The 12,972-nt window shown below is 40.3% G+C and overlaps 1 protein-coding gene across 1 annotated transcript in view; it reads left to right on the forward strand.

Annotated features, from left to right (window-relative positions):
- LOC132960091 (E3 SUMO-protein ligase PIAS1-like) overlaps positions 1-12,972 on the forward strand; it is a 55,066-nt gene that overhangs the window by 34,780 nt on the left and 7,314 nt on the right. The window contains exons 3-10 of the mRNA XM_061033159.1: positions 6,420-6,504; positions 6,617-6,755; positions 6,874-7,008; positions 8,104-8,209; positions 9,245-9,318; positions 9,651-9,811; positions 11,342-11,478; positions 11,867-12,101. Coding sequence (XP_060889142.1) covers positions 6,420-6,504; positions 6,617-6,755; positions 6,874-7,008; positions 8,104-8,209; positions 9,245-9,318; positions 9,651-9,811; positions 11,342-11,478; positions 11,867-12,101 — 1,072 coding nt within the window. The remainder of the gene's footprint in view (positions 1-6,419; positions 6,505-6,616; positions 6,756-6,873; positions 7,009-8,103; positions 8,210-9,244; positions 9,319-9,650; positions 9,812-11,341; positions 11,479-11,866; positions 12,102-12,972) is intronic.

Below are 12,972 nucleotides of genomic sequence, written 5' to 3' on the forward strand. Positions count from 1 at the left end.
CACATGTACAGGACAAAATCAGAGATCAGAGGCACCGCTTTGTCCACAGGGGTTGCCAAAATAGACACCAACCAAAAGTTCCTCACCGGAGCTTTAACATCAGAGGTTACAGCTAATTGGATCCAGGACTGCATTACAGCAGAGTGTGTTCTGCCTCTTTTTCTCTCCAATCAGACTGTTTTTACTGCATACAGTCAAACTCTGCTGAAATGTCACTTAGACAATACTCCGGTTTAAGTAAAAAATGGAAATCAGAGCGCTTGTGACAGAATATAAAGACATGGTCCACCAGAACTTGTGTCACTTGCCTCTGTCATGATACTGGGAGGGTTGATGTGGTTTTGCTCCTGCCTTAGTCTCAAACTGTTCTATCTCAGTTAAATTGGTCTTTGCTACAACTCTATCCTGCAGCAAAAATAAGAATCAGTTCAGGTTGATAGGGAGAGAGAGAGAAATCAAAACAACCTGAATCCTAAGTCCAAGTTCCCAGAAGAGCTGTTATCCACCCTGCTGTAGTGTCCTTGAGCAAGCACGCTGTATCACTATAAATCAGTGTTTGTGTGCGTCTTGTTTTGACCCCGGATTAGCCAGCAGATACATGTCTGCTCGGGGAATAAGTAAACATTTTAATCACATATATTATCAGCTTTATGCAACAGGTCATGGTGGTAATGTTCCCAAACATCCACCGCACAGAAAGCAATAAGGCACCTCCTCCTCACTCGCCCTGCAAAAACACAACCTGAGATTCTCGTACTCATAAAAGCTCTTCGTGGTACCGAGCAAAATCCTTATCTCACTGTAAACAAGTCTGCCTCCTCACAACAAATGAATATCAACAAAGGAGCCCCTGGCTCCTCCGAACCATAAACACACAGCACAAAATGGCTTCCCACTCCTCTGAAATACTGTAAAAGCAGCGTTATTTTCTCAGCCTGGGTTGGTTTTTCATCATCCTAAAGAGTCTTCTGATTTGACAAACCAAATCCTGATTTGACGTTTAACATTTCTCACTCTTTTAGTTTGTTTCTTGAAGACTAAAGCAAGCCGTACATGACATGAAGCCAATCTCTTAAGACATTGTGAAATGGCTGCTAAAGTATATAAGTTAATGGGGATAGCAGGGCCCGCTGCCAGACTGAGAGAAAGTAATGGCAGCATGTTGTGGCTGTCCTGTAAGCACACTGGAATGCCTTAATGAGCCCTGTCAATGTATAAGTGTGCAACACCCTCATGCAGATAATAACATGGAATCACTGCTGTTATAGTGAGAGGAGAGGAAGTTACACTTCTGGAAAGTTTTCAATTGTCCCTGAATGTGGGCGTAACATCCAGAGCTGACCTTTTGTTCCGGATCCTTTTAGCGTCATAATTTTCAATTTGAGTGACGTATGTTTTTGTTCTGCCTTTGAACAATAGTGTGTGTGCTTTTGTTTGTGCATGTACAAGTGGCTGCTCTTGTTTTTGTGTGTTAGTGTGTTGATGTGCATACGTGTGCCTGTGGTGTACCAGGCAGAGAAAAAGTAGCAAAGCCACTAACAAGTTAATAAACTCCAGCTGGTCTTTGTTGTGCCGAGGACTCGACTATAGAGCTGAGCACATTCTCTGTAACTTAGCTCACACTTTTTCTCTTCAAACTTAACCCAGAGCCACAGATTCTCTAGTTCTGTCAATGAGTGTAAGTTCAGAATAGTGAGAATACTCATGCTCTCCATGCTTTTTGATAGATCACCCATACAAATACAATACAGAGAGCTAGGTTTTAGTGAGGCTGAAGAGCACACATTAGAACATTATTTATTTTTCAGTTCATAAATGTATTTTTCTAAGCTTCACAACCAGAAACGTGGTAAAACTAGGATAAATATTCAAGGTGCTTTTGAAAATGGAGAGAGGTTAGACTGTTTCAAGAATGATGCAGAGCTGGCTAAACACTGAAGCTTCCATGTACATGACATGGCAACTCTTGTGTGCATAGACTCTGGGGAGGGGGGGGGGGGGGCTCCAATGTTTTGAATTTGGACTGCAGTACCCATTTTAAAGGCTACATGAGTTACATATTGCTCCTGTAAATTGGAATATGTTATAAAATGTAGTGGAGTAATAAAGTATCCTAAACTGCTGTGCTTGATTGATTGTTACTAGGGATGTTTCTAGCAACCAATTTCCCCGTCGATTAAACGGAAATTTAAAGAGTAGTCGTCTAGTCTAAAAGGTTAGAAAACACTGGACGCAGATGACCAAGTGGTAAGCCGTTGTACGGAGGTTAAAGTCATCTAAGTGGACTGTCCAGGTTCAAGTCTGACTTTGCTGAAATGTGTGTCACTTTGCGACGTGTTTCTTACTCTATGGGTAAATGCTGTGAAATTGGTTTGCAGTGGTAGCATCACCAGCCTTCTATGCTCCTTGCAGCTTTAAGTCTATAGACCTGTGCTGAATGTGGTTATGCATTGCACCAGTTGAGTGGTTATATGCCAGTGTACCTGCGCTGCTCCTTTGTCCACTGTGCTGGTTTACATCCTGGCAGTAGAGCACGGAGATCAGGCCCATTATCCAGAGCTGCTGTCCTGTTGAGTGGTGAGTGGCTGCGATACAGCTTAGACACAATATTTAACCGTCTTGGGCCTACATATAGATTATATTGATAATCAGTTTGACTGCGACTAGTACTTCTGATGACGACTAGCGAGGATGAAGACAAATCCCCTAAACCACAAACATTAAATTTGCAAATGTCTTTGCAAGTCTCTATTTGTTACTCTTCACTGCTGCTTTTAGCTCTTAATATATAATATGCGTGCTTCTAAACAGGATGCGTGCAGTTGTCACACCTTTTTTTACATCCTATTCAAGTGTGCCTCATTTCACAATATGTAATGCACTCTCAGTTGCCATCCGAGCTAAAACTAGAAGTCTAATGAAATTGGTAATAGTCTCATGAAAGTTGTCATTGTCAAAAACAGCTTCCTTTGTGATTATGTGATTACTTTAGATGCATGTTGTGTTTTCTTTTACTGAGATGTTTAAAATGCTTTTCATCCCCTTTCCTAGGATAAAAAATAATTAAATAAAAACTATGCCAATTGAACCATTAAAATTCAAAATCAATACAAACCAGGACTTCAACTAGGGGATGTTATCATTACCCTTTTGATTAACCCAACAGTAACTGGACAAAATCATACATATACCCCTCAGTATAGATAACCCCATAGAACGGGAGTTGACTGTTTTGGGTTATTTCTCTCCATCGTAAACATCATCCCATTGAAGGTCATTTTCCCATCTGTCACTCTGCCCACCATCTGTCTCTCCAACACACACATTTCACACACTATAAGACAATGTCAATAGTTGTCTGTGCATCGGGGGTCTGCAGCTTTTCAGGGCATACAGTTGCTGTACCAGAGCTCTTTGTCAGTATGAATACACCTTTCACATTTCACTAGACTCCTGACTGATTACTTCATGGCATTGCAATGAATGTATAGCGTGACAACACACACACAGTTCATCACAAGCTGTGCTCCACCCCTTCAATGGCTGCAGAAAGTGAGCTTGTATCAGCTTTGATGTTCAGACGGAACAAACTCCAGTTTTTTTGTGTTTTTGCACTGACAATGTCTCGATGTAGGTATAAAAGTGTTTATTCACGTTCACATTCTCACAGTCATCGTGAAGCAGAAGTCTGATAACTTGCAGTGGCAGAATTGTACTTAATATCAGTAATAGCTCTGCCCAAAAGCATCATTAATCTTGAGTTTTATTTCAGTGAAGTTGAAAAGACTAATTTGATAAAAACTAAATTCTGCATTGATTCAGCATATTTAATTCCTTATAATGGCTTAATTCTTAAACATTTTAGGTGTTGCATGAATTTAGTGTAATTAAATATAAACTACCTGTAATTGAAAATATAAACTACAAAATGTTGTTGTTGCTCTGTTTCCGTTTGAGTTGGAAAAAGGACTTGACCCAGACATATAATCATCTAGATATTCATTGGCTACACCAGAAGCACTTAAATATTGGTCTTGGCCACTGAGGTCACATGATAGCTGATTGGTCATTAGAAGAATTACATTCTGGAAAATGACTTTTGTTTGATCATCCCAGTTTGTCAAACATCCTGAATGTGATATTAGACCTTCTCTTGCATCTTAAAATAAAAGAGCTAAAGAAGCCACAGTGGGTTGGTGTTGGTAGGGGTAAAAAAAGTTTGTGTGGGGGTGTGTGAGAGGGAGAGAGAGAGAGAGAGAGGAAGACATCCATCAAAGCTCATTTCCAACAGTCTCATATCTCTCCTCACCACACACACGAAAACCCCAGAAACACTCCAACCACCAGAGAGAGAACCAGAGAGAGAGAGTGAGTTATGGAGCGATGGAGAGATGAAGAGGGGGAGTAAGAGAGAGAGAGAGTGAGAGGAGAGCAGGAGAGGACAAAGTGAGAGAGTGAGAGAGAACTTTCTATTTATAGCGTGTGAGCCCGGAGAGGAGGAAGACTGTTGTTCGAAAGCACACTCAGTGCCTATGATTTTGTTCTGCAGTGTACAGGCTGCCTCTTAAAAGATGCATGAATAGAAACATGCTATATATACATGCTGTACAAATTAGACACCATGTGGGTGGGTAGATGGGTCATAACTGTGAAAATAAATGGCTGTTTGAAAGGCTGATGAGAGGAGGGATGTGATTGGTCCAGTAATCATTCACCTCCCTCAGTGCCCTACATGGAGAGAAACTGTGTGTGTGTGTGTGTGTGTGTGTGTGTGTGTGTGTGTGTGTGTGTGTGTGTGTGTGTGTGTGTGTGTGTGTGTGTGTGTGTGTGTGTGTGTGTGTGTGTGTGTGTGTGTGTGTGTGTGTGTGTGTGTGTGTGTGTGTGTGTGTGTGTGTGTGTGTGTGTGTGTGTGTGTGTGTGTGTGTGTGTGTGTGTGTGTGTGTGTGTGTGTGTGGGACTGTGATCATGCATGCACACAGATCCTCGGCGGTGTTGTAAGCTGTCACTCACTGACAGTTCAGCCTGATTAAAGCAACAGTCACAATACATGACAGGTAATTCTGAATCTCATCATCCCCCTCACTTACTCAGCCTTCAGGCCAAAAGATTTCCAATGAGATTCAGCAATTAGGTTTCCCAAAATGCGGTGTGCATACACAAAGAGACACTCTTACTATTTTAAGAATAGTTATACTGCTAATGCACACTCAAGGTGCTCTGCTCACTCTTGTGATGAAGGCTAAAAGCTTTCACTCAGTGGTGAACAGTTTAATTAGTTCCATTTTTGTAATTGAACAATTTCCTGCAGGAACTGAGCTGTTTTTGAGCGGGGCTCATTTTCTTTTTTCTTTTTTTACTTAGTCTGTTAATTAATGGTTCCATTTTTAGTTTATTCCCAGTCTGCAGCCTTCTTTTCCTCTGGTTAGTTGTTGTTCCTCTCATCTCCTTACCCCCCATAGGAATAGAAACAAGGTGCATGTATCCCTCATTCAGAGTTGGAATAAATAGATAGCATTTTCAGTTAAAGTTAAATCTGTACAAGTTTAGCAACGAAGTGATTCAGTTGAAAAAAATGGTGTCTATAAGTGTGATAGGTCTCTGTTTAAAATTCCATTTAATTCTTGATCATTTTAAGCAGATTCCAGACTCTCTCTCTCTCTCTCTCACACACACACACGTTTTATTTTATTTTTCAAAAGACAATGTTTTGAGCATTGAACTTTATTCTTTATTATAAATGTATTATGTCATGCAGTACAACTTCGTAATCACATAGAGTAGTCATGAGGTTTGTTCTTGAACTCGCAAAGACTGTTTTTGTAAAATTATAAACAGTTCATCAAGAAATATTTTACCAGAGTTTTCAATTAAAATCAAATGAGAACACAGGACTGTACACCGCTCACCGATTCTCCTTTATTTGTTACATCACTCTAACGTGCACACACAAACTTTTTCTTGTCTTTGCGAATCTGCTGTCTCTTTAATACGGGCTGGGTTAGTAGTACCAGTTATTTCCAGCACCTCTCTGTGGGCCTAAAAATAGAACACACACACACACGTTCATTTTGTTCTACTTCTTCACCCCTATGTGAGATGGTCTGGTTTTGACATCCAGGTGTTCTTTAGTTTATTTGTAATTTGTCTGCAAGCTCTCCCCTGGACACCCACTGATACTCTGCTGTGCACACATTTCTTCACCGTTTTTTTGTTTTTGTTTCATGCAGATGCTTTGTTTGTGAATTTAAACTGATTTACTGTGATTTTATTTGACTGTTTTTTGTGTCTACATCATTGTCTGTGAGTCACAGACTCTTTTGTATAAGCCAACTTTTGTTACAGTTTAAAGTTGGTGCATGCCCAAGTCTCCCAGTCATTAAACATTTCTGCCCTCCCCCTCTGTTCCTGTCTCTCTGCAGCATCAGACAACAGCCAGAGATTTCAGGAGACGTGTTTCGCCTTTGCATTAACGCCACAGCAAGTCCAGCAGATCAGCAGCTCGATGTAAGATGCACACTGCTCCGTCAATGCTGCACTCTGTATCATTCATGAATTATTCACGACTGTACATGGTTTCTGTCGATGTGTGGTGACCAATTTGTTTCTGTGCTCAAAGGGACATCTCGGGGAACAAATGTGACTTCTCAGTTCAAGTCCAGTTGCGGTTTTGCCTGTCGGAGACAAGCTGTCCTCAGGAAGACCATTTCCCACCCAATCTGTGTGTGAAAGTCAACGGAAAGCCGTGTAACCTGCCGGTGAGGAGTTCTGCTTTTACAACATTGACAGCCATCCAGCATGTTTGTGTTTTCCTTGAAGAGTGAAAGAATTAAAAAACAAGAAGGAACATTTTTTTTATTTTTGTCTTTCATCTAGGGTTATCTTCCTCCAACCAAAAATGGCGTCGAGCCGAAGCGGCCCAGCCGGCCCATCAACATTACCTCACTGGTCAGATTGTCCACCACAGTTCCTAATACCATTGTGGTGTCGTGGACCGCTGAGATTGGACGGGTAAGAACCAAAGTTTCACCGTTTCTGACAGCGGCTATGGAACTAACATGACTGATAATGTAATTTATTATTATTATTATATTTATTTATTCTATTTATTGAATCATGACAGTGCACTTTAATCAACATGCGTTGATGTAAATCTGTTGGAATTAGCATGATTGCTAAATTTCCTCCATAGTTATGAGGCACGCACTCATAAAAAGACATTAAAACAACTTTAACAATTAGAGAACACCTCAAAGGACAGTCCACCAGACGAAACACGCTCACAAACAGTTTTACTTACTAATGGACACGTTTGATTTATTGCAAATAAAAGACCCACATATGGTGAGCAGGTTAAATGCAAGAAGAGCCAGAACCCCCGAGGAACAGAGACAGATAATTTGATTGGTTTGTTTGAACCAATGATTGATTTTATTTTCAAAGGTTGAGTAGTTGTCACAATCCCTGATACATTCCTTTGTTCAAGACATGTGTGCCTCTTAACATACACCACATTAGACTGAAGTCATTTCTGACTCAAATCAAAACTGTCCTTGTTAAATATGTTGTACTTATGACACTGCGATGCTGAAAATGAAACAGATTCCTGTCCAAAACGTTGTCTCTTCAGAGTAAGATCCTTAAACACTTGCTTCTTTACATTTTCTGTGATCTAACAATGGGCTTGTTTTTCCTCTTTCTTGACCTCATACACTGTTGTTGTGGTTGTTTTGGTTTATGCAATGTTATACAGACATTTTAAAATTGTCCAATTACCGTATAGTTTTTTTTATGTGTAATAACTTTTGGCTCATACACAAGGAGTATTTGTTCCCTTTGTTTTAATAAATGCTTTAATCTATCTAGAATAACAATAAAAATACATGTATGACCTATTTCTTAATAAGCATACATACAGTACTTCTATTTTAAATAGATATTTTGTTAATGCAAACCAGAGCAGGAGGGTCTGCTAACTTAAGTCACCTTGAATAATAAGCTTCTTTGATGACGCTCTCAGGACAGTTTGTGACTATGTGGAGTTTAAAGTATTTGTTTTCACATTATTATTATGACATTTCTTGATGGGGTCTTGTGTGTCCACAGAGTTACTCCATGGCGGTGTACTTGGTGAAGCAGCAGTCCTCCACAGTGCTCTTACAGAGACTACGGGCTAAAGGCATCAGAAACCCAGACCACTCCAGAGCTCTCAGTAAGGACTGCCAAGCTCTTCTTTTTCAGAAATCCAAACTGCTGCATCAATTTCATTATAAATGTTGACCTTATTTCGCAGTCAAGTGTTCAGACTGATCCACTAAAAAAACAAAAGATTAATATATTCAGTCAGTGTAGGTGGCCTGTCTTAAAAATTCAAGACAGGCAACCTACTTAGTTTTTTGGCACCACAGCAGTCTCTTACTTATTTAATCCTACAGGAAAAAATGCCCCAGGAGACTTTCACACAGTGATGTATACAGATTTTAAAATGTGGGATAAAAAGCAAAATCATAGCAGAAGAATTGGCAAAGAAAATGTTGAAATATTACATTCCAACATTTTTCCCTATAAATGAAACCTATGTGAGTGTTTTTGGTCCTATGATGTTTATAAAAGACAGATATATATACTGGACGATATGTGTTGTTATGACAACAGTTTTGTAGTTTTTTTTTATTTAAGTGAATGTATTGAATATTTGTGAATCAAAATGTGATAAGGCTGTTTGTGAAATATGTTTCTCATTCTACATTTATTTTATTGCTGTATAGACATTTACACATAAAATAACTTTCCAGTGTGTTCAGTTGATCCCCACATATATATTGTTCTTCAAAGTTATTGTACTATTTTAATAAAATGTTATACTTCCTGGAAGGTATTAGAAGAAGTTTAAGTGCAAAGGGGATTCGGTCAGTCCAATAAATCATGTAGCGCTCTTGAATGCTGCTTCATTCGTGACCTTGTTTTGCAAAAGTAGTAAATGAGTTTCAGTCTGAATTAAGCTGAACTAAGCAGATTGTGTCCCCCCCCTTCCCTGTCTGTCTGTCTGTCTGTCTCTCTCTCTCTCTCTGTCTCTCTTTCTCTCTCTGTCTCTCTCTCTCTCTGTCTCTCTCTCTCTCTCTCTCTCTCTCTCTCTCTCTCGCTTTGTCTCTCTCTGTCTCTGTCTCTGTCTCTCTCTCTCTCTCTCTCTCTGTGTCTCTCTCTCTCTCTCTCTCTCTCTGATGTGTGGTTCACTTTCCTCCTGCAGTCAAAGAGAAGCTCACAGCAGACCCAGACAGTGAAATTGCCACGACCAGCCTTCGAGTGTCGCTGCTCTGTCCGGTAAACAGTCATCCTGCTCCTCATCAATTCTGAGGCTTTTTTTTTTTTTTTTTGAGATTCAGTCTTGCCAAGACATGTCGGTCTATTTTTCTTTTTTTTTCTTTATACTTGTCTCAACATGCCTGCATGTCCTTAACTCTGGGTCGTGCATATGATCCCCCTGTCCATTTCTCTCCTCATGCCTTATCATCTTCACATCTGGGTCATGGGTGTCTGTATATTTATGCATCCCCTATCCCTGCTGTGTGTGCACATGTGAATGTGTGTGTGTGTGTGTGTGTGTGTGTGTGTCCTCTTCATGCCCTGACTTCATGTGTGTTTGCGCTGTGCAGCTGGGGAAGATGCGGCTGATGATTCCGTGCCGAGCACTGACATGCTCCCACCTGCAGTGCTTTGACGCCACACTCTACATCCAGATGAACGAGAAGAAGCCCACCTGGGTGTGTCCTGTCTGTGACAAGAAGGCCCCCTATGAGCACCTCATCATCGACGGGTTAGTCCCCCATCCCCCATCTCCCCCTTATACAGATTACCTGTCAGGAAACAGTGTGAAGCATTTCTAGTAGAAAATGTAACCAAAACAACAAAACTCTAATTGGAACAGACAACTCGTCATGTACCGTTTCAATGAGGGAGTTTCCGATGTACCGGTGCATTTTTCTACCTTTGGACAAAGCCCACCCTGCCGATTTCCCCCTGTAGACTTCTAAATGTAACTAACAAGCTGCAGCCTGTAGCTGCATTTTCTTAAATATGAGATTTTTTTTGTCCTTTTTAAAAAAACTTTTGCCAAGAAAGCAAATTCTGACAAATAACCACATGTTCAACACTGAGCTCTCAACTCACTCAACACTAAAGTTAGCTGTTAATAATCGAGGAAACTGACCTTGACTTGAGATTGTTTTTTGTCAAATGACTGTTTCCGTCATTAAGAATTAATTACTAGGGGCGCTGGTAGCGCGGTGGTTAGTGCGCCCCTAGTATGGAGGCTGTAGTCCTCCAGGCGGGCGGCCCGGGTTCGAATCCAAACTGTGGCTCCTTTCCCGCATGTCATTCCCCACTCTCTCTCTCCATGATTTCTGACTCTGTCCACTGATGTGTCTCTACAATAAAGGCACAAAACGTCCCAAAATAAATCTTTAAAAAAAAAGAAAATAATTACAGTAATTACTAGTTAATTTCAGACTCTAAAAAGAAGTGTTAAGCTGCATTTGTGTGTCAAAGAAAATGTCAAGGTCCACTTGTTAGATTATTTTTGCTCATATTTTTAACTAAATATAATATATATATATGTGTGTGTATGTATTAAATATTATCTCAAGTTGTTGGTTTTTACAATAGAGTTGTACCACTTGGTTAATTGTTAAAAACAATTGAAATACCGACTTTTAAAGAATCAATAAATTGTTTCAGTTTTTTCTTATCCTACACAACTCTGAACTTCTGCTGCTCACAAAAGGTTTCTAAATCCCATCATGTTTAGACTTTTGTAGCAACCAAACATTTTTTAATGAATCAAAGTTTATCAATACGGCGTATTTAAAAACATGCCTTATTGATAAAAGGAGAGTTGACAAGAGTGCTTCACAAATAAAATGAAATTGTACAAGAACAGCAAGTAATGAGGAGCCTATTCGCTTGGAGGTCGCTCTGAAAAGCTTTCATTTTGAAATTTTGTGAGGACAGCAGCTAACGTCGGCTTAGATTCACAGCATGAATGTTCGATTCATGAGAATGTGAAGTGTGTGAAGAATGTTTGTGAAGTAGCCTGCAGGTGATGAGCATATTATTGAAAAAGACAGAGTGTCCTTTCACTCACTGGAGTGTTTCATGCAGAGAGCCTTTTACAGAGCAGTGTTGATGTTAGACTGTTTAGAATAGACTTTATGTTTCTAAGAACTCATTTGAAGTGAAGGGGCTTTCCACTCTCCTCAGCCTTTGTTTAAAAACCTCCACTAATTTCTGTGTGTTTGTGTACATTTTCTTGGCTGTGTTTGTGCATGACGTGTGTGTTTGCTCTCAGGCTTTTCGTGGAGATCCTGAACAGCTGCACGGACTGTGATGAGATCCAGTTTAAGGAGGATGGCAGCTGGGCCCCCATGAGGTCTAAGAAGGAAGTGCAAGAGGTCTCCTCTGCCTCATACAATAACGGGCTGGATGGTGAGACATGTCATGGGAGATGAGTGGGGACAGGGTGGGATAAGAAACAGAAAGGATGCTTGTTTGAGCGGTAGGGGTAAGGTTACTCACGTCTTGACGGCAGTGAGACAAAGCTGGGAGTAATTAAATGAGTATTATAGGATTCACGTAAGAGGAGAGGGCTCTTCATAGCGTTTACATCCCCACCCCGTTTTGTTTATGCATTGTCAGATTTGATTTGGTGAGGCATCAATCAGAAAGCCACAGAGTAAACCGCCTGTCTCCATAGTAACATACTGTATCACATATGGGGGCAAAGGGAATGTGTGTCCTCATCACAGTACTGGCAGAAAATCATGATTTGAAATCTAAAAACACACTAAAAGATCATTTTGCTGCTTCTCTGCAGATTCATGTCGGACGTCTTCAGGCTCAGATCAGCGGAGCTCCTCGTCGTCCAGCCACGGCAACGGCAGCAGCAGCAACAACAGCAAAAAAGTAGAGGTGATCGACTTGACACTCGACAGCTCCTCAGAAGATGAAGGACCAGATTCACCACCTCCGCCGCCGCCTCCACTCCCGCCTCCACCCAAAAGAGCATGCCCCTCTTTGTCCCCAACCTCGCCGCCTGTCATCAACAAAGGGTCAGACACAGCAACACTGTGATTGCATCTTTCTCCATACACACTTTGTGTTCTGTAAAATGTGGAAATAAGGCTCATTTCAGCTGTTCAAGTGGGGAGTTATGTATCAGGATCTTAAATCAATCGTGAGTTTTGCACTCGAGCTCACAATTATGTTTTTATGTTTCATTTTTTTCAGCACTCAGAGAAGGTGGCAGAGTGTTCTAGCTGAAGAGACCCTGAGTCTTATTTCTGTTTTTTGAGAATTAAACTAGAGATTTCTAAATGGATGAAAAGGAAAATTTTCAAATGGGTTAGATTTCTGCACAAAATAATTTTGAAAAGTTTGTTCATAAGCGGATCAAAAACAAGATTGAATTAAATCATTGAGTATCAGGAATGATTGCTTAATATTTATAAGCTTACAAACAGATCTTATAGCACAGAAGTAAGAAGACTGGCTGGAAAATTGTTGTTATTTAAAAAAAAAGTAAAATGCAAAATGTGTATGTACACATCTTGTTGGCAAAGATCAACTACAAATCCCAGAGTTCATCCCTGTAAGAGACATTTAATCACTGAGCTTAACATAATGTGTCACAATCAGCTCCAGACTGTGCTGTTATCATCTGTACATTCATCAGATCAGGCTTTGGCTAAATTCAGCGACATACTGCCACATTCTGTGAACTACAACATCAAGACGGCATTTTCAATCCTCTACTGCTCTGATTTGGGTCTCTATGTTTCTCTCCATGGCAACAGTGGCAGAGGCTCATGGGTGTTTGAGTTTTGAGAACCATCATTCTTACCTAAATGATGGATAAAGAAAATGGTTTTATTATCCGACTGTATAATCAGTACATTATCCAGAGAAGTGCTGTGTTTGCAT

Source organism: Labrus mixtus, chromosome 1 (assembly GCF_963584025.1).
Source record: "Labrus mixtus chromosome 1, fLabMix1.1, whole genome shotgun sequence".
In the NCBI taxonomy this organism is placed as follows: Eukaryota; Metazoa; Chordata; class Actinopteri; order Labriformes; family Labridae; genus Labrus; species Labrus mixtus.